Source organism: Melospiza melodia, chromosome 12 (genome assembly GCF_035770615.1).
Source record: "Melospiza melodia melodia isolate bMelMel2 chromosome 12, bMelMel2.pri, whole genome shotgun sequence".
NCBI lineage: Eukaryota > Metazoa > Chordata > Aves > Passeriformes > Passerellidae > Melospiza > Melospiza melodia.
In genome coordinates this window covers 8,989,209-9,008,354 of record NC_086205.1, presented here as the reverse complement: position 1 = coordinate 9,008,354, position 19,146 = coordinate 8,989,209, and the positions used below count along the sequence as shown (strand labels likewise).

Here is a 19,146-nt window from a genome sequence, read left to right as displayed (position 1 = left end):
ACACAATTCCTAAATATTCTGCTCCCTGACTGGCAGGAGCTGGGGTTGGGTGTTTGGTAGGCTGCAGCTGTCAGGTGGATAGGGATTTTCTCATTTACTTTATTTTGTCCTGTGTGGAAGAAGCAGCCTACCACAGGCTGTGCTAATAATTTGGTTGCATTGAGGGTGGTTCCTGAAGGAGCCAAGGTGCCCATTGTGCACAAAGGCTCTGTAGGTTGTGGGGAGCTCTTGGGGAGCTCCTGAGGTAATAGAATACACTGTCATTGTGCATGCCCAGCCCTTTGTGCACCTCTGCCTGCACCTGGCTGCCATGGATAAAATCAGTGGGACTTGAGTACACCAGCCAAATTCTCTACTCCACTTCTGAGTCAGCAGCACCCCTGAACAGCAGCCTCCCTTTGTGGGAGAGATAAGAGAAGCTAAAAAGGGGCTTAGATGCTTTGATCTTGGCAGTCCCCAGCAGGGAAGGACATAAAGCTGCTGGAGTGAGCCCAGAGGAGGCACCAAGGTGACCAGAGGGATGGAACAGCTCTGCTGGGAGGAAAGGCTGAGAGAGTTGGGTTAGATGGGATTTTGGGAAGAAATTGTTCCCTGTGAGGGAGGTGAGGACCTGGCACAGGGTGCCCAGAGCAGCTGTAGCTGCCCCATCCCTGGAAATGTCCAAGGCCAGGTTGGATGGGGCTTGGAGCAGCCTGAGGTAGTGGAAGGTGTCCCTGCCTGTGGCAGGGGATGGGACTGGATGAGCTTTAATGTCCTTTCCAACCCAAACTACTCTGGGATTCTCTGAATAATGTCTTTTGCTCCATCCCAGACCCATGCTGAGGATCTAGCCACAAGTTTCATGCAAAGATCAGTGCTGGGACTTTTAGAGTCTGTGGGCCATAACACAGACAAGGATCCAAACTGGGATTTGATAGCAATAGGAAAAGTGAATGGTGGTGTTACCAAGTAAGTGAAAATGGGGGTGTTTACTGCAGGGGGTGTGGAAGGGAATACAGAGGTATTGTGGGATCAAAAACAGCCTTTATGCTGTAAAAAAACTGTGTGCTTAGTGTAGTACATGCAGGAGAGAAAACATAAAAGCTATTTTCAAACCAAAACCATGACCTGAAATAAAACTCTCTCTATCTGTAAGACTGATCTCTCTTTACTCCTGGAATCCTAATGAACTGCTGTGGCTGTTATGTTTGACATTCCAGCTTTGAAGAGTTTGACAATGCAAGTGCTGAACAACATGGCTGCATTTATTGCTCTGCCCTCCATCCTGCAGAGAATTCTCCAGGTGAGTTCTGAAGGGAAGGAGCTTTCACCAAGCTGTGCCACTGGGTTATTGGGAAAAGGTATTCCCAGGTTGTTGGAGATCAGATCAGCTGTTGTCTGTTCAGTGTTTCAGTAAAAGTTCTGTTGGTGAAACATAAGGTGCTGGAGAGACATGTGGGAACACACAGACCTGTGAGAAGGTAATTGAAGTAGTTCCTGCAAACCAAATAAAACAGTACCTATTTTATAAAATAGTACCTATTTTACAATAAAAAAGGTTGCAGTTACGTGGAACTGAAACTTGGCAGGTTCAAGGGCAAAGCCACCAGGAATTTCCTAAAACTTGGCACTAAATTTGTTGAAAACCTTTTAGTGAAGGCTCTGGGATGGACAGCTGTGAAGACACTACAGCAAAGTGTATAGGCTTTGCAGAAAGATCATGATTGGGCCCAAAATATTGTTGGTGGTGCAATATTATTTTAGAGATGCAGTTAGTGAGTAGCAAACTTGCAGAAGAGCTGGTTTTAACCAGGACCTTGGGTTGAGTGATCACAGGCAACTATATATTGTTAATCTCAGATGAAAGCTGATGTTGGGATTTAATAACAAACCTTGAGAAATGCAGAAAAGGAATTAGAAGAATTGTCTGTGTTGTGGAGTGGAATGATTGAAGGGTTGGGACAGTGTTGAAACACTGTTCAGAGTTTTTGTTCCAGGTGAGAGAGAAAAAGGCCTTACAGCTTCACAGGGTGCACACACACCTCTAGCAACCTCTTGGTTTGATCTTAATATTACTCACAGTCTTGGACTTTGAACAAACTCCTAAGATAGCAAAGCAAGTTGCAAGAGTGTGGATAAAAAGTGTATTCAAATGAAATGTGGTTTTATCAAAGGAAGTGTTAAGGAAACCTAATGGCTCTTCAATAACTTATTTAGTCTACTTTGAGCTGAGGTTTTGGTATAATTTCCTGTTGGGCCTTGTTTGATGTTTAATGTAGGCAGGAAAGGATGGAGAAGCTGTGAGTGAATGGGAGGCTGCCAGGGAAGGGAGGCTTTCCTGCTTGTGCTGAGGACTGCCAGGATGGGGTGGGAGTCAGAGCAGTGACCACACTGATAACACAGCTGGGAGGTGTGACAGTGTGGAGGAAGATCCTCTTTCCTTTGGGATAAAGGGAGAGCCTTGCTGATGGCAATCTTCACATATTGCATTCTGTTTCTGTTCTGATGGACTCTTGTAGCAGCAATAGAAAATCCTTCTCCAGGGGCTGGTGCTGATGTCCTGGAGGCAGCAGGGGAGGGAAATGTTTTGTCTGTTGTAGAGGGGTTGGTGTGGTGGCTCTGCTGGGGAGGCTGAGGGGATGCTGCATCAGGTGAGGTGCTTTACTGAGGACAGGAATGGGTCAGGCACCACTGAGAGCAGCATGTGCAGCTCTGGTCACTGGGTTTGGAGCAGGGGGAACTGCTCCTGCTCATTCCACCTCCCTGGACAGCCTGACAAATTCAGTCTGACTAAAGAGAGCTTTGGAAAGGCAGAGTTTTTGAACAACTAGAGCAAAAAATGATGGCTTCTTAAAATGCAGAGAAAAGGACTGAATTCCAGGTAAAGAGCATTGGTATCAGAAGTTCATAAAATGGGGCAGTAGTTGGTACCTTGTAGCTGAAAAACAGGTGTAGGAAAAATAACATCATAAAGATCAAGAAAAGATCCTAGGGAAGAGGAGGTGGTGTTGGTATAAAGGATCTCTAAGTTGACTTTGCCTCTTAACACTTACTCTTCTATAAATTTCACTCACTCCTGCATTTGCAAGCCCCTGAGGTGTGTGGAGTGATGTGACCTGGATGGTTTGTGGGCAGCAGAGAGAGTGTGAGCCCCTGCTGCATCCTGGGGATCCTCTGACAGATACCAGCAGCTCAGCTGTGTCCTTCAGAAATTGCTGGCTGGTTTCAGCTCGCAAGATTTTCACCTCTGAAGCTCACTTAAACCTCTCCTAACTTCTTATCCTCCCCATCAGGAGATGGGCTCTTCTGAGAGCTTGCCTGTGCTGAGTCTCACCAGTCTGCTGCCTTCAGTGCTTGGCACCTCCTGTGGGGACAGTGTCCTTTGTTACAGGACAAACCTTTCATTGAGCCCTGTGCTCTTGTCCTTAACCCCCACATTTCCACTCACTCTGCCTTACCAGCAGCCCTTATTCCTGGGTTCCTGCACTGCCCTGCTCCAGCTCACTGCTGCCTGTGGGTTTGTGGCTGTGTTTTGTTAAACTCGTGCTCAAGGGCTGGCAGAGGGTGCCTGTGGGAGGTTTCTGTCAAGTTTATCTGGATGCACAGCTTGGCCCTGGGAAGAGCATTGCTTTGAGTCCAGCTGGGAAGCTGGTGTCAGGCTGGTGATGAGCAGGTCTTATTTTGTGGCCTTGTCATGAGTGCCCAGCTCAAATGTTCAGGCATTCTGACCTCTGGCCCTGCTGGGGATCAGGAAGAAAATTCCCTTGGAGCCAGGCAGCAGAGAGCACTGGAGTTTTTGCCTTGCAGTCATCTGCTTCCTTGGGTTATCTGGGAATGCCATTTAAGTGCCCTGCAGGGAAGAATCACAACATGGTGCTTTCCCAGACAGGAGGATCCCTGTGTTGTTAGCCCTGGCTGGGTGTTCCTTTGTGGAGCTGTGTAGTTTCTCTTTGAAGCCATGCAAAATTCTGAATCCTGGTGCCAAACCCTCTGTCTTGGTTCTGAGCTCTGTGGAGGACACTTAGATGTGTTACTGATGTGCCACCTTAACTGTGACCACAAGGAAATACTGAAACCAGCCTTTCTGGGCTCTGGGGTGCAAACAGCCTCCAAATTTTTGGTGAAATGCAGAATTACAAGTGGTGCTTGTCTGACAGGGCCCTCAAATGCTGTTTCAGCAGAGCTCAAGGTTTGTGACAGGGCACATACGTGCTGGAGCTGCAGGCTGGGAGGTGGCACAGCTGCCCAGGAATTCACTGGGGGCTTTGTGGGAAGGTGGATAACATCAGTAAACTGAGGTAGATTATCTTGCCTTCTCTGAAGAGGAATTAGAGTATTCCAATTTTAGCAGACTGTTTTTCTTTCTCTTCTGGGCTTAACTGCTTACAGATTATACCTTATGCAAATGTTAACTTTGCAACCAAAGTCTTTGGCCAAAGGGCACCTTGCAGGGGCTGGGGCCAGAGCTGCAGCTTCCCAGAGAGGACTCAGGCCTCTGGCACCTGCCTGTCCCAGCACTGGGCTCACTGTTATCTAACTGAAGTCATGTGAAATAACAATTGATGGATTTGCTCCTGCTCATCCTTATAGTGATAGGGAGTGACTTATTAACTGAGAAGTCTGAACCAACCGCATTAGGAGAGATACCAGAGGAATCCTCTTGAGCATTAAGAAAAATTCCATGTTATTAAGGATGTGAGTGCTCTCTGAAGAGGGCTGAGAGGTTGAGTGTTAATTCCCTTACAAAGCTGTAATCCTTCATGAATGTTTTGTAAGCAGATGCAGCTGATGTCTCCTACAAAATGGAGAACTGGAGAAGCCAGAAATGTAAAAGCTACCAGTAGGGACCCCAAAGAGGGGAGGGAATGATTCTCTAAAAGCTGTTCCAGAGTGGAAGCAGACAGATTCAGAAAGCTTCTCATTATATTTTTTCCACTCCTGCTTAGGGCTTTGGCTGTTGTTTCTTCCTATTTTGGGAGATCAGGACTGGGATTAGATGTGTGTGGGGTGGTTGCTCTGGCCCCTTGCAGAGGGGAGAAGCTGAAGTGAATGTGTTTGCAGAGGGCATTTATTAGCACTGGTAGCAAAGCAAGTGCTATTTCCTGGACCCAGGAAGAAATGGGAAGTGGAAGAGACAGAAGTGGCTGAAAGTGCTGCATGAGCACCTCTGGGCTGTGTGTGGAGCCCTGCCAGCTCTTCCCATCTGTTTGGTGGTGGCAGCCCAGCACAGCCAGTTTGGCTCTGGCTCCGTGTGCTGATGCCATGCAGGCTGCTGGGATCTGTTCCTGGTTGGTGCAGTGCCTGTTCCACTGCATGGGGTGCCACATCCATGTCTGGAGTATGCCTGAATTCCAACTCGAGATCAGTTTTATAAGGTGCAGTTAATGAAAGCTGTTCCTCCATAAAACTAATTGATCCCGTGAGGCTTTTGTGGCTGGAGTTCTGTGGGGTCTGAAGCTGCAGTTTAGCAGGAGAGGTGACCTGGGAGCTGTGGGTGTGATGCTGGATGGCTCCAGTAGGGAGTGGCCACGGGCCCAGTGCTGGCACTGGGCTGCCAGGCTCAGGGTGAGGCTTGGCCAGACCCTGGGCCTCCTCTGGAAAGAAGAGAGTCCATTTTCTCCTCAGCTGCCTTTATTTTTAAAGATCATCAAGCATGACTTGAGGAAAAGACAGCAACTGAAAGCCCTCAGACTTGTGTTCTCCCTCTGCAAAGCTGCAGGTGGGTCTTTATTCTTCCCTCTTCTTCACATCTTCTCTTCTTCTACTCTGTGTCCAGACAGGAAACCAGTGGCTTTGAAAATCTCCACTTGTAGCTTAGGAAGTTTGAGGTGCTGTATGGAAATTGTGGGACTGGGACAGTTTGTGAGTGACCTGCTGGCCATGTACTTGAGGGCTTTAGAGGAGGAGCTGCTGGCTGCCTGCCCAACTGCTCTGTGCTCTGGGTCACATTCCTGCTCTCTGGAAATCCCACTGCCCCCATGATCCCTGCAGTGCAATGCTCTTCCTGTGCTGTGCTGTTCACCCAGCAGAAAAGGAACCTGTGCAGCACTTCCAGCTCTTCATGCTTCCTCCACATGCTCCAAACCCACAGCTGCTTTGGACTCAGTGCTCTTACTGAGGGCTGCTTGTATTTAGGTGTTTCTGCCTGTCACACTGCCCTTGAGGGCTGTTGTTCAAGAGTTCCTTGACTTGCTTGCTGTTCTGTCTTGCAGTGTAGCTTCCATGCTGCTTTAGTTGTCTTTGTCACCTGGCTTTATCACTCTAAATTCCTCTTGCCCAGTCCCAGCATGGAATCAGCCTTGCTCCTACCTACCCCTTCTCTCATTCATCTTATCCAGAGTTTGTTTATCCCACTGCTGTTTCTGTTTCCATTGTGTCCCCACCATTTTTCTACTCTCTGGGTTAGCTTCCTTTTCACATTTTGCTGTTCTGTTTTTGCCAGTGTCCTGCCCCTCCAGCAGACAGCTTCTCTCAGCTTCCTGCACAAAGTGATGCTTCAGGGGGTGCCAGGGGGGGTGTGCAGGGCAGTTTGGGCTGCAGGAAGGGGGACATGCACAGGCTGATGATCTGTACCACAGCCCTGTGCTTGTGTGCTGGGACATGAAGCTGTTCAGGGCATGTGAAAATCAGCCCTGCAGCACCAGGAGAGCCCCAGGGCCTGTTCCCCTGCCAGCTGGGCTGTGGGCTCAGCACTGCCTGGGGTCTGCTCTTCCAGCCTGCACATCAGGGGATGTGAGCCTGGGCATGGGGCACCCCTGCCTGGGCAAGAGCACGGGGCAGTGGGGGGTGGGAGCTGCCTGGCCATGCTGTTCCCTTCAGTATCCCTCACATGTACTCTCCAGTCAGCTCCTGAATGGAATTTCCAGTTTTGACCCAGGCACACCAATTTACAGTGATGTTTTTATCTACTGAGTTTTGCTAATTACTGATTTTTCCCATCAGTGTGTGGGATCATTCTGCTGTCCCTGTGTATGTGCAGTATATTTAACTCTGCAGTCATAGCTTCCATTTGCAGCTCCAATCCAGAGGAAAAAAAGACCTAAAAAGAATCAGAATGGTCATATCCTGTGATTCAACTGCAGCTTTGCATTTCTTCATACAGGATCCAGTTTATGGAAAAGGGAAACTTGGAGAAATTCAAGGGCTTGTCCTGGGAATGCTGGACACTTTTAACTATGAACAAGTAAGTTGCCTCTGTTCTGTTCTCTCTACCAGTGCATGCAGCATCATTTTAGCTGCCTGGCCTACTGCTCTCTCTCTCTCTTATTTGTCATTTCTGTCTGCAGGGCAAAGTCAATGGGCATGTGAGTGATTTCTGTGTGACTGGGGGATGGGGAAGGAGTTTGGTTTGCTCACAGATTGCAAGTGAAGGGACTGACAGGTACATGGTGAACACCTCTGCAGCTCAGTTCTGTGTTAAATGTACCAGAAGGATAAACATCTGCTTTTTCTCCAGCTCATCCTGCAGTTAGGGATTCAAAGGCACAAAGCTGATATGTTTTGTCTCTTTGCAGTTTTAAATAACAGCTTTTTAAATTAGGCTGTTTTTACACTTCCAAGTGATAATGCTGCACTTCCTTTGTGTCCTGGTGAGATTTCCTCTTTATCTCCATCCTGCTTTTCTCAGTCCAGTCCCAAATCCCAGGCAGTCTCCACACTTGAGGATGCAGTGTTCCTTCAAGCCCCTCTCCCCCATCGTGTGGCAGAGCTGTCCCAACTCTGCTCAGGGCCCCCAGGTACCAGCAGCCAGTGCAGAAACACAGATGGAAATTGCTTTGCTGTGCAGGCTGAACACCAGGAGCCTTTATCTGAGTTTGGGTTCTTGCAGAGGGCCTGGGCAGCCCCTGTCCCTGTCCCTGCCTGGCAGCTCTGGGACAGGCTGTGTGCCCAGCTGGGATCCTGTGGTGCTGCTTTTGCAGCTGCTGCTGTGGAGCTGGGATGAATCAGGGAGCAGAGCCCCTGTGCTGAGAGAAACTTGGTTCTGGAAACTCAGGGTGGTTCTTTGGGCTCTTGGAAAATGAGCATCCATTGGGAAGGACAAGCAGATGAGCAGTTCAGGGTTTTTTTCAAGACTTTAATTGCCATAGTGCATTTGAGCTTTGATTTTTATTAGCACATTTCTCCTAAAATGGAGATATAAGCAATAGCTTGCCAGGTAGAAGTGGAAAAAAAGGGGGTTTGATGTGGAAGATGACAAAATGAGCCTGCCATCTCTCTGTTAATGCTCTTGGGCAAAAGTCAATACAGGACTTGTCTATTTGAGAGTGCAGAGGAATTGCTCCATTAACGTGTGATGAAAGGATAAGTGTTTTGAGGTCAGGGGAGAGAAAACATAGGAGAAGTGATTTTATTGGGTTGTTTCTGCTCTTAGTGAGCTGCTAAGTGGCTTGTTCTGAAGAACTGGCTGGCAGGGAGTTTCTGCAGTCTGGAGGTGACAGACTGACCTGCTCTCTGTGTTGTCTTCCACACAGACCCTGCTAGAGACAACCACGAGCCTTTTAAACCACGATCTCCACTGGTCCCTGTGTAACCTGAGAGCCTCTGTCACCAGAGGCCTGACCCCAAAGCAGGATTACTGCTGCATCTGTCTCCAGCAGTACAAAAGGAGGCAAGAAACTGCTGATGAAATCATTGTTTTCAGGTAAAGTTAAGGGCTGGGGTTGCACCTGTGATCCTGTTAATAGTTTTAAAAGGGGAAACAAATTCTTACTGGTTGGCTTGCCTGGGTAATGATCTGTATTCCTGGGAGCACACCTCCCTCCCCGCTGCCTTGCACTGCGAGGGGCTGGCTGATCACACCCATCAGAGGCTGCTTTGCATGCAGCCAGCTCTGCCAGGCCCAGGAGCTGGCTGTCAGTTTTCTGTCCCCTCTCCCAGCAGTGTGCTTTGGGCACTGCAGCACCCTGGGCTCATTTGTGTGTTTGCACATCTGGGACCTGCCACAGCCCTGGCCTCTCCCATGTGCTGTCTGTGCCCAGTGTCTGTAAAATAAGATGAAATCATTGTTACCTTGGTGTTACAGTCTGAGCAGTGTCAGCAAATGGGCATCCAGTGTTGGCTCTGTGAGTCTGGGAATCAGCAGGAGGCTGAGGATACACTGCTGGTTCCCAGATCCAGCCTTTGCCCACTGGGCAGCCCCTTGCCCTCCACCCTGCAGGGCTCAGAGGTGCTGCCCTGCTGCCCAGCCCTGACTTGCTCTCTTCCAGCTGTGGCCACTTGTACCACTCGCTGTGCCTGCTGAGTAAGGAGTGTGGGGTGGTCACCAAGGGCCTCATGAGGTGGATGTGCTACAAATGCAACTCCAGCAACAAGGGAGGGAAGCTGAGTGAGAACTTGTCAGAGCTGAAGAAAGGGGCTGCAGCCTCCCTGGCACAGGTAAGTTTTGTGACGTGGTTTCTAGTCAGGTAAAGTTTCATCATCCCTTTGTTCTCTGTCTGTCTGTGCTTCCAGGCCTGACTGACCAGTACCTGTCAAACATTTGCAGCAGCTAACTGGTCACTTTTCTGAATGCCAGTTTATTTTGATGGGGGTACAACTCTGGAAGTCAAGGAAATTTGTTCATCCAGAAGGTCTAGGAGCTGAGGGACAGCTGGATGCTTGCAGCTGGTTGTGTGGACAATTCCTGTCAAATTATTTTTAGGTGTGTTTTATATAAATCTCAGATTGAAAGCAGGCACATTCCTTGTGGCTGGATTGTGGAGCTCCTGTTCCACCTTCCCAGCAGATAATCTGGCTCTGGATAAAAGGTCTGGGATTGATTTGACTCACTAAGTGCTTGCACAGTATTTTAAGAAGCTTGAGTGTAACCAAGATTGATGCAGCTGGATTTGGGTGAGAGAACAGAGAATTAATTTGTATTTATTGTCAGTATTTGTGCACTGAAAGTTTCATCATCCCTAATTCAAACTGAGGTACAGCCTCAAATATGCATGGAGCTGTTTTTTTCCTGGGCTGGTGCTGTGGATGGTAAGCCCCCGTGGCAGGTGGTTTGTTGCATGTGGGCAGCTGAGCTCTGCTGCTCCACATTCCAGTGGCCCCTGGGTGAGGGTTTGTTCCCAAGTGCCTCAGGGTGCTTTGTGCATTTGTCACTCTATGGATATGCACAGAGCAGCGTTTTCACTCCTGGGACCAAAATAATTCAATCTTGGAGTATGTTTTTATAGTAGTACTTTGGTTTTGTTGGAGCAGATGATTTCGATTCCTGCCAAACCCATCCTGATCAAAAGCTGGCTGAGGGCCTGAGTCAGCTGCTGCACTCACAGGAGAGCCTTCCTGCTTGGGGAGACGTGGGGAAAGGAATCTTGCAGGCCTGTTGGAGCACCAGGCAGTCTCTGCAGTCAGGCTGTGTTAGTCTTTGCTTTGGTGACAGCAGCAGAGCTTTCCCAGGAGCTTGGAAATGGAGTGTGGTCCAAGCAGGCTGAACAGTGTGTGTGCCCTGTCCTGTCCTGCCACAGTGGGATCAGGGCACTGCATCTAAGGCTGGCAAAGTTCAGCAGCCCCACATCTCACCCTCTGCACTCCTGCCCCAAAGGAGTGAGCATCAGTGGGGGTGACAGGCTGGGGTGTAGTTTAAAAACTAAAGGCAGAATTTACTACTAAAACTGCATTCACATTCAAGTGCCTGACACTTGATTCCAGGGCTTTATAATTGGGTTATCCCTGGCTTTCTCTAGGGCAGTCAGTCAGGGAGCCCCTGTGGCTCCCCTTTGACATCAGTCTGACTGACCCTGTAGAGAAAGAAGGGGAAATGCTCCACCTGCCATGGCAGGGACTGGGATAAGGAGGAGATGTTTCCTTTTATTTAACTGATGAAAGTGAAGGGCTGGCTGGCACTCAGGGCCTGAAGGGAGATGTGGAGAGACTGGATGGGGAAGAGGACTTACAGCATGGATCATGCAGTGCTAGCTGGAAATGTCCATCCCAGTGCAGGATGGTGCCCTGCTGCTTCCCTGCTGCTGTCACGTGCTCTTGGCAGGGAAGTCCTGGCTTCCTTCTGCACACACACAGCACAGCAGAGCTCCAGCACTGCTCAGGCCCCCAGCTCCCCCTCCCTGTGTCCCACATCCTCTCCAAGTCTGGGATGTTCTTCACATATCCAAGTTACAATATTTAACTGTTGTACTTGCATGTGATCAGACTGTTGTGCAGTCACATCTTTAAAAAACTGAGTGTATTTAGACTTGGCAATGGAGTGGAGAATCTCCAGCTCCTGCAGGAAATCTGTTTGCTGAACAATCACTGCTGAGCAGCATTAATTAACCCTGGGAGGTAAGGATTCCTCTGACCTGGCCTGGGCTGAGTTACAGAGTAGAGTTTCTGTGCTGGGGCAATGCTGGGAATGCAGACTGGGGGAGATGGGGCTTCTCTGTGTCCTCTCTTGACTCTGCTGGCCCCAGTCAAATCCAGAGCTCTGGGCTGGACAAGCTGCTCTGGCTCCACAGCTGGTGTTTGTGAGCAGGAAATCCTGAGTGAGGTCCTGCTAACAGCATTGTGTTTGCAGCCCTGCCCTCCTGAGAGTCAGATCTGGGGCTCCCAGGCCCTTCTGCACAGAGATCTGTGGGGAGGGTGTTTCCCTGTAGCCCCTTTGAAAACCCTGCAAGCTTAGTTCCTCTCTTGGCAAAATCTAATATGGTGATCTTCAGCTGAGGTATTTATTTTCTTAGTAAGCCTTGAATTAGGAGTAGAGTCATACTGAGAAATGCCAGTGAGCATCTGGAGTGCATTTCACAGCACTAATTCTGCCCTGCCCAGGCAAAGGCTGTCACTTTGAATCGTGCAGTGTGGCTGAGATGTGTATGTGAAACGACAGCCCAACAGCCAGGGCTTCCTCTGCCCTGTGCTCTGTGTGGTGCTGGGGCCAGTCCCTGAAACTGGGGAGGTGGAGAGGTGCCACAAGCCAGCACTGACCCATTGTGGGATCAGTGACAGTGTGGATTTCAGTGGAACCTGCCTGGGATGAGGGCTTGGCACGCTCTGCCCCAGCCAAGGGGAGCAGAAAGAAAGGCACAGGGGATTTGCTTTTCCTCTGGTTCTACTACCAAAAGTTTGTGATTTCTGTTACCCCTGAGCCTCACTGCTTTCCCAAGGGTAATCCTCTGGGGGTGGAAGATCATCTATCCTGCTCTCCCTACCTTGGAGCATCCCCTAAATGAGAGTTAAAAGAAATGGGAGCTTGTTTTCATGGTGGGTCCCTAATCCTTGCAGAGCTGTGTGTTTGTTGTGGGTCCCTAATCCACTTGCAGAGCAGTGTTTGTTGTGGTGTGTGGGGCATGAGGGCTCAGCAGCTGGGCCACTGCCTGAATACCTGCAGGAAAGGCTCTGGATGTCTCAGCCTCTGATTCCCAAAACTCATTTGCCTCATTTCAGTGAGCAAATGCTCTCCATTTATTCTGCCAGCTTATGCACTGGGGATCAGGGAGAGCAAGAGCCTTGGCTCCTGGGCCATGAGCCCTGCCATGAACCCCTGAGCTGCCATGCTCTGGTTATTCTGTGTCCAAGCAGTTCTGAGCATGCTGCTGTTGGAGCTGTCCAGATGGCAGATATGTTTTATTCAGGAGTTTAATCCTGTCAAGTCACGCCAGGATGGACAATGGACTTGATCCACAGTTAATCCAGTTTGTCAGGCTCTACCTTTGGGCTCTGTCCTGCAGTTTTCCCATGTCCCTCCCTGTGACAGCCTTCTGGAGCCTCTGAATGATTCCCACATGGGAGGGGCTGGTACCACATCCCTCATGTGACCTCAAAGGTCCCTCTCTTGGGCAGTAGTGAAGGTTTAGGTTGGGTTTTTTCACCAAAATTTACTTTAGAGTTGACAGATGTTACATGACCTGCATCCTCAGGAGACAGAGCTGGTGTTACTGTTTTCAGGGCAACAGTTATTAACTGGTAATAACTAGTAATCAGTTATTAACTTGTCTCCAGGAATACAAAATACTTCCAAGGGGTCTGTAACTTTGAAGATATCCAGATGTGATCCCCCCAATAACACCATAGAGATAATTTGTGTTTTACACAGTTACAGGAATGGACATTCTCTCCTCTGTGGAGAATGTTCCCATGTACAAATTACCTGAGCAGATATCCAGTCCTTCAGCTTTGGAGGTGGATTCCTTCACTTCAGCAGGGAACAGGAAATCCATGTGAGGAAGGAGCTGGAGACAGAACATCTCTGATTGCTTGTAATGGAAACAAAATGATCTAGTAAGAAGAATACTGAGTGCAGGTGTCTTCATGAGCAGGTAGAGGAGGACTGGCACCAAAGCTAAAACTGCAAACAATACAAATTGAAAAAGACTGATTTGAAAACCAAAATTATCCTGTAACAGCTTTTAAATCAAAATTTACTTTTTTCTTGAGCTTCTCATGCTGGGGAGTTGGGTGAGTTTAGTTGTTTTGTGGGGTTTTTTTGAGAAATATCAGAATGAATTGTAATTGTGTCCCCAACCTTGCTTCAGAGCAATCTGCAGCCTGGCAGGATGCTCCTTGCACTGCCTACAATCCAAAGTCTGGCCCTGTGGGATCTGTTCAAGAGCCTCTTGGCTCTTCTCTAGGAAAAATTCTGTGCTTGGGGCCTCTGAATTCTCAGACGCAGATGCTGAGCTCAGCTCAAGCACAGGCCTGTTGGGTGCCACCTTTCACATGTAATCCATGTGCTGCCATGCTTCCCTCAGAGGCTGCTGGAGGAGAAATGAACACCCTGTCTGCTGGGCCCTGGTGTCCAGGGAGGATGGGTGGGGGTTGTGTTTGTCTCATTGACTCTGGGCAGTGTTTTTGCTCCTTTGGCTGAAGGCATCAGTGCAAGTCCAAGGGAGTACCCCAGCAGCACCTGCTGAAGACAGGAGCAGCTACCCAGAGCCTGAGTGGGAGCACAGGGATGTGCCTGTGTGCTCCCTGCCAAACACAGACAGTGCCCTCCCCTCCTGTCCCTGCAGCCTCACGTGGCTGCAGCTGTGACTGAGAGAGCACAAACAGACCTGTGCTCTCCCAGGCCCTGAGTGGGAGGTTTGCTCCTCAAGCTCAGCTGGAAACAACAGACATCTGCTTTTCCCCTGGTGCTGCCAGGGCTGTGTGACAGCCTGCCTGTGCTGGGGAGGCTGCTCTGCCCTGGGCACCTGGGGCTGCTGGCTGCCAGGCACTGGCCCTGTGTGCTAGCACAGGTGGGTTCTGGAGGCTCTGGGACTGTCCCAGGGACACTCCAGCCTGTTCCCTGTGCAGCTGTGGGCTGGAGTCTCTGCCTGTCCCAGTGTCCCTGGGCAGGGGCTCTGCAGAGCTCAGCAGCAGAACCCTGCTGTTCTCAGAGGGCTGTCCTGAGGTTTCCCTGAAGCTCCTGAACAGCTCTGTATTGTCACTGTCATTGCAGTGACTTTGGGTCACAGCCTGCCTTGCTCTCTTTGGTTGGTCATTCTGGGTTCCTGGGAGTACCCTAAAAGCAGCAGGGCCTTACCTGACAGAAGAGAGGCAGATTTACTGAGTTTAACATTAATTGGCTGGGTTTTCATTAGAGCCCTGAATTTGGGTACCTGTTTATAAGGCTGATGAGCCATGATGAAGCAGGGGAGGAAGGCCAAGGGTGGGCCTGGTGTCCATTGCCTGTGGGCTCAGCTCTGTAAATGCAATGTGGGAGGGTTGCCTTTGTTCCTCAGAATCCCAAAACCCTCCCCAGGACTTCTGGCTGCATCTCTCTGTGTTAGGGAGCAGCCCCTGGGGCAGTGGGTGCTCTGAAGCTCTGACTGATGCAGCAATTCCTTGTGTGGAAGGAATGGCTGAGGGGCAGCTCTGGGATGGGTCTCTTGGTGTGACTATGGACAGTGCCTCTGCTCAAACTGTTGGAATCTGCTTTGCTTAAGCACTGGCTGATGATGGAATTTGTAGCTGTTAAATTAAAGATAATTGCAAGCTTGGGAGGGCTGTGTGGTGACTACCAGAGGGGGTGGAATACGTGCAAGAGAAACATGCAACAGAGATTAGCATTAGGGGTGGGATCTGGGAGAGCTGGGAAATGAAAAAAGCCTTTTCCCTTCCTCCTGGCCGAGATCCTCAGGAGATGAATTGCCTCTCTGGGGTTCTGTATCTTGTCTGAGGCTTTCCCAAGGGGGGGTGGGGATCTGGCTGGAAATGGGTTGGAGGTGCTGAAGGGTCCATCTCAGGTGGCCAGCCCTGGAGACAGAGGCTGTGCTGTGGGGTGAGCCCAGCACCTTCCACTGACACCCGAGTGTTACTGCTGGACCCCGGGAGCCTCCGTGGCTCCTGAAGGGAAACTGCCTTTAGTGACACGGTTAGAAAGGAAAAGGCCTGACAGCAGTTGTTTCCATGACAACAGAAAGAATTGCCTGCAATATTTCAGCTCATCAGCCTGGGAACAGCCTGATTGATAGTTACGTACGTGTGGTAGGGAGAGAGCAGGAGAGGGCTGAGGCCAATTATATTGCACTTTGCTTGTCCTTGAATGCTTGTGGCCACAGCAACTGTGGAGGGCAGTTTTGCCTTGCTTTTTGTGTTTTCCAAGTGAGGATGACCTGTGTGTCCCTGGGAAGCACCGGTACAACCTGCTGGCTGTGAGTCCCTGACCTCCCTGTCCCAGGCTCAAAGCCTTTGCCAGGTGTGCAGGGAATGGGGACATCTGGCTCCCTGACTGGCAAATAGTTATTTACACCACAGAGAATGTCCTGGAGGAGAAGGAGAGAGCTTGGCAAATGTTTCCAGCATAAGCACTTGGGACACTCCTCTCTTCCCAGACTAATGATCAGAGGCAAGACATGTGTGGGTTTGGGATGGTCTCAGAACTGTCCAGGCTTCAGGAAACCCACGGGGGGCTCAGTGCATCTCCCATTGCCAAAGGGCTTAAAATCAGTGCAGCTTCAGTTGGTACCCACTGGCAGGATTGTAGCATTTTTTGTTAGTAGCCCCTGGAAGATGTATTTTGGAGAAGATGTTTGAATGTTCCCTTAAAAATAGATCCCCAGAGACAACAGATGCCAGCCTGCTGCTCATGAGGGAGGCTGTTCTCCTGGCTCCTCTTGGGGTTTCTTGATGATGCTTTTGCTTTGCAATATGAGCAGAAACATTCAAAATAGAAACATTGTGGTGTGATAAATGGAACAAACCTACAAGAATCTGATGCTTTGTCATCTCTCCCTGGGACACGTAAATGGTGCCATTTACAGCAGTTTGAGTGTGTGCCACCCTCTCTGCCTTAGTGCTCTTGGTGCAGCTCTGGGCCCCCTCTTTGCCCTCACCTGCAGCTGCCCCTCGCTGCTGGGGGACACTTGGCCTTGTACCCCACAGCTGGGCAGGGCCATGGGATGTGGCTGCCACTGCCCTGTGACTCACTTGTCCCTCATTTCCCAGCTTTCAGTCTGTAACACCCCACCAGAGGACAAGAGATGGGACCTCGTTATACCATTGTAGGATGCCAGAAGTTGTTAGCAGGCACACACAGCCCGTGGGGCAGCAGGCACTCACAGCCCGTGGGGCAGCAGGCACACCCAGCCCGTGTCCCTCCATTGTGGGGCAGCAGGCACACACAGCCCGTGGGGTAGCAGGCACACACAGCCCGTGGGGCAGCAGGCACACACAGCCCGTGGGGTAGCAGGCACACACAGCCCGTGGGGTAGCAGGCACACACAGCCCGTGGGGTAGCAGGCACACACAGCCCGTGGGGTAGCAGGCACACACAGCCCGTGGGGCAGCAGGCACACCCAGCCCGTGTCCCTCTGGCGTTCCTGTGCGCAGTGTCGGGCTGGGCGGGGCCGGGACACAGGAAAGGCCTGGGGGAAGCTGCTCCTGCCGCCTGGGAAGGAGCCTGGAGAGGCTGCTTGGCCCCAGAGACCCATTGCTTCTCTTCCCAGCTGGCTGTGAGTTTTCCCAGGTTTTTCTTCCTTCCTCAGAGGTATCCCAGTACTGTCAGTCTATGCCATCAGGGACAGAAATAACTCACTGTGGATGCAGGGGTGTAACTGTCCTTTGGACAAGAACAGGACTAATCTTTTTCCCCCCAGCCTGGGTGCACATAGTGGCTTCATGCCAAGGCAAAGATGGCTAAAAGACCTCTCAAACAGGTTGTGGACTGACTGCTCCTGGCCCAGGAATTAATTTCTTTGGGTAGGAACTTGACAGCCTGCTCTGTGTGGTTTCTGTAACTTTCTTAGTCTTTTTCAGATGAGTTCAGAGTCTGTGTTGGATCCTCAGCAAATCCAAGCTTTTGACCAGCTCTGCCGGCTCAACCGAGGCACCTCCCGAGTACGTACTCCTGTTTTCCTTCTGCTGTCAGACTGTGATGGGCATTTTTCATGTGGCCAAGCCACACACTAGCACTGGCAAGCGAGGGCTCTGGCTTTTCTCTGGGGTTTGGTCTCGTGCTGGCACTTGGCTGTGGCACACTGCAAGGCAGCCATGCTGGTGAAGCCACTGGCAGGGAAGCTGTGGGAATGGCTCTGGCTTTGTGGCTGGGCCTGACAAGTGTCCCTGGGGTGGTCCTTTGTGCATTTGTAACTAAGCTTCCCTCTAGACACTGTAGCTCCTGCAGTGGCTGGGAACACTCCTTCCTCCTATGTCCCTGCTGTCCCAAGGAGAGCACAGCTCCCTCTGTCTCTGGCATTTTCCTTGTGTCTCCTGCCTGTTTTGGCTGTGGATCTTGGCACTTTGAGTTCTTTCTGGGTTTGTTTTTCAATTATGTGACTTCAAAGCAGCCTAAAGACCCCTGGATAGTTGTTCAGTTGAGGACTGGTGACCTGCATGGAGCTCTGCAGGGTCCCTCCATGCCATCCATGCCCTTGGCTTTACCTGGGTTAAGGTTTCCCTCGCTGCAGCAGGGACACAGTGACACCCTGGGCTCTGTGTCCCTGCAGGAGTGTTCCTGGGGTGACAAGGGGTGTTTTCCTTGCAGCTGGCTCTCCTGACGGAGCTGGCACGTGGTGACAAGCACGGGCTGCTCAGCGTTTCCCACGGGGACCCGGCCACCAGCAGCGTCTTCCAGAACGAGAACTTCCAGCTGCACCTGACGCCCCCTCCGCTGGCTGAGGAGTAGCTCCTGCCCTGGCTGCTCCCAGGACCTGGGGCTGGGGAGCCTTCCCCCCACAGCACGGGATCTTCCCCCACACCACCTGCCCAGACCCCGCTGTGCTCACCCTCACCGGGCACTGGTGGGTCCCAGCTGGGTGATGCCTCAGCTCTGCTTTGGCAGTGGTGGGGCAGCTGGGCTCGAAGCTGGAACTCTGGGACAAATCCCAGCATGCTGGGGCACAGGGAGGGCTGCCTGTGCTGACCCAGGGGCTTGTGGCAGCAGCAGGGACTTTTCCAAGTAACCAGATCAGCTCTGCCCTGCTGGAGGAGCCTGTCCTGTGCCCACAGGCCCTGTGTCCCTGTGCTGTGCTGGTTCTGTGGCTGGGGGCCACACCTGAGTTCTGTGTTCTGCTATAAGTAGCTGTTCTGGCAAGGCCTGGCCCTGCTGTCTCATAGCAACAGCCAAGGGGTCTGAGGGCACAGAATGGGCAGATCTGGAGAAGGTTGAAGAATGCAGGAAATGACACCTGTGTGAGCAAACTGACCTGCACATGCTGTGTTCTACCAACCCATTAAAGAGGCCCTTGGTTGAACTTCCTGTGACTTCTGCACTTCTGTGAGTGGGCTGCTGGTAAGAAAAAGATATATCTTGTGGGTAAAGCTCAAACCTCCCCTCTCACCTCATACCTGTGTTGGGGGTGGGAGGAGTGTGTGTGTAAAAGAGGTGCCTCATGCCCTTGGGGGCTGCAAGGAGTAGAGGGTGGATGTGATGGGTACTGATGGTCACAGAACTTTTAGCACTTTGCTCTCAGCAGTGTAGCCCACTGTTGAAGGGGTTTCTGTGTTGTCACACACACCCCTCTTCCCCCTGCTCGCTTTAGCACCGACACTTGGGTGTTTTGGGGTGCCCTTGGGGCCCCAGCTGCTCCAAAAGCACAGCACCACGTGGGTGTTGCTCTCCCTGCACACAGAACTCCTGTGGCTGATCTGTGCAGAGCTCATAGGGAATGGCAGGATTATGGAGCAGCACAGCTGCCTCCAAGGAACACTGAAGCACAATGTGTTGTGCAGAGCTCACCTGGGTAGGAGCAGTGCCAGTGCCCTGAGGTGCCTTGTGTGCTCACCTCCTGCCCATGAGCAGAACTTCCATGGGATGTGTCCAGCCTG

At 50.9% G+C, this 19,146-nt stretch overlaps 1 protein-coding gene across 1 annotated transcript in view; it reads left to right on the top strand.

Moving 5' to 3' along the window:
- The window catches only part of VPS8 (VPS8 subunit of CORVET complex), a 65,060-nt gene extending 46,488 nt beyond the window's left edge, over positions 1–18,572 (top strand). The window contains exons 40-45 of the mRNA XM_063166691.1: positions 1,200–1,282; positions 7,082–7,162; positions 8,451–8,620; positions 9,186–9,354; positions 17,137–17,217; positions 17,864–18,572. Coding sequence (XP_063022761.1) covers positions 1,200–1,282; positions 7,082–7,162; positions 8,451–8,620; positions 9,186–9,354; positions 17,137–17,217; positions 17,864–18,004 — 725 coding nt within the window. The 3' untranslated portion in view covers positions 18,005–18,572. The remainder of the gene's footprint in view (positions 1–1,199; positions 1,283–7,081; positions 7,163–8,450; positions 8,621–9,185; positions 9,355–17,136; positions 17,218–17,863) is intronic.
- Positions 18,573–19,146: the final 574 nt, after the last annotated feature.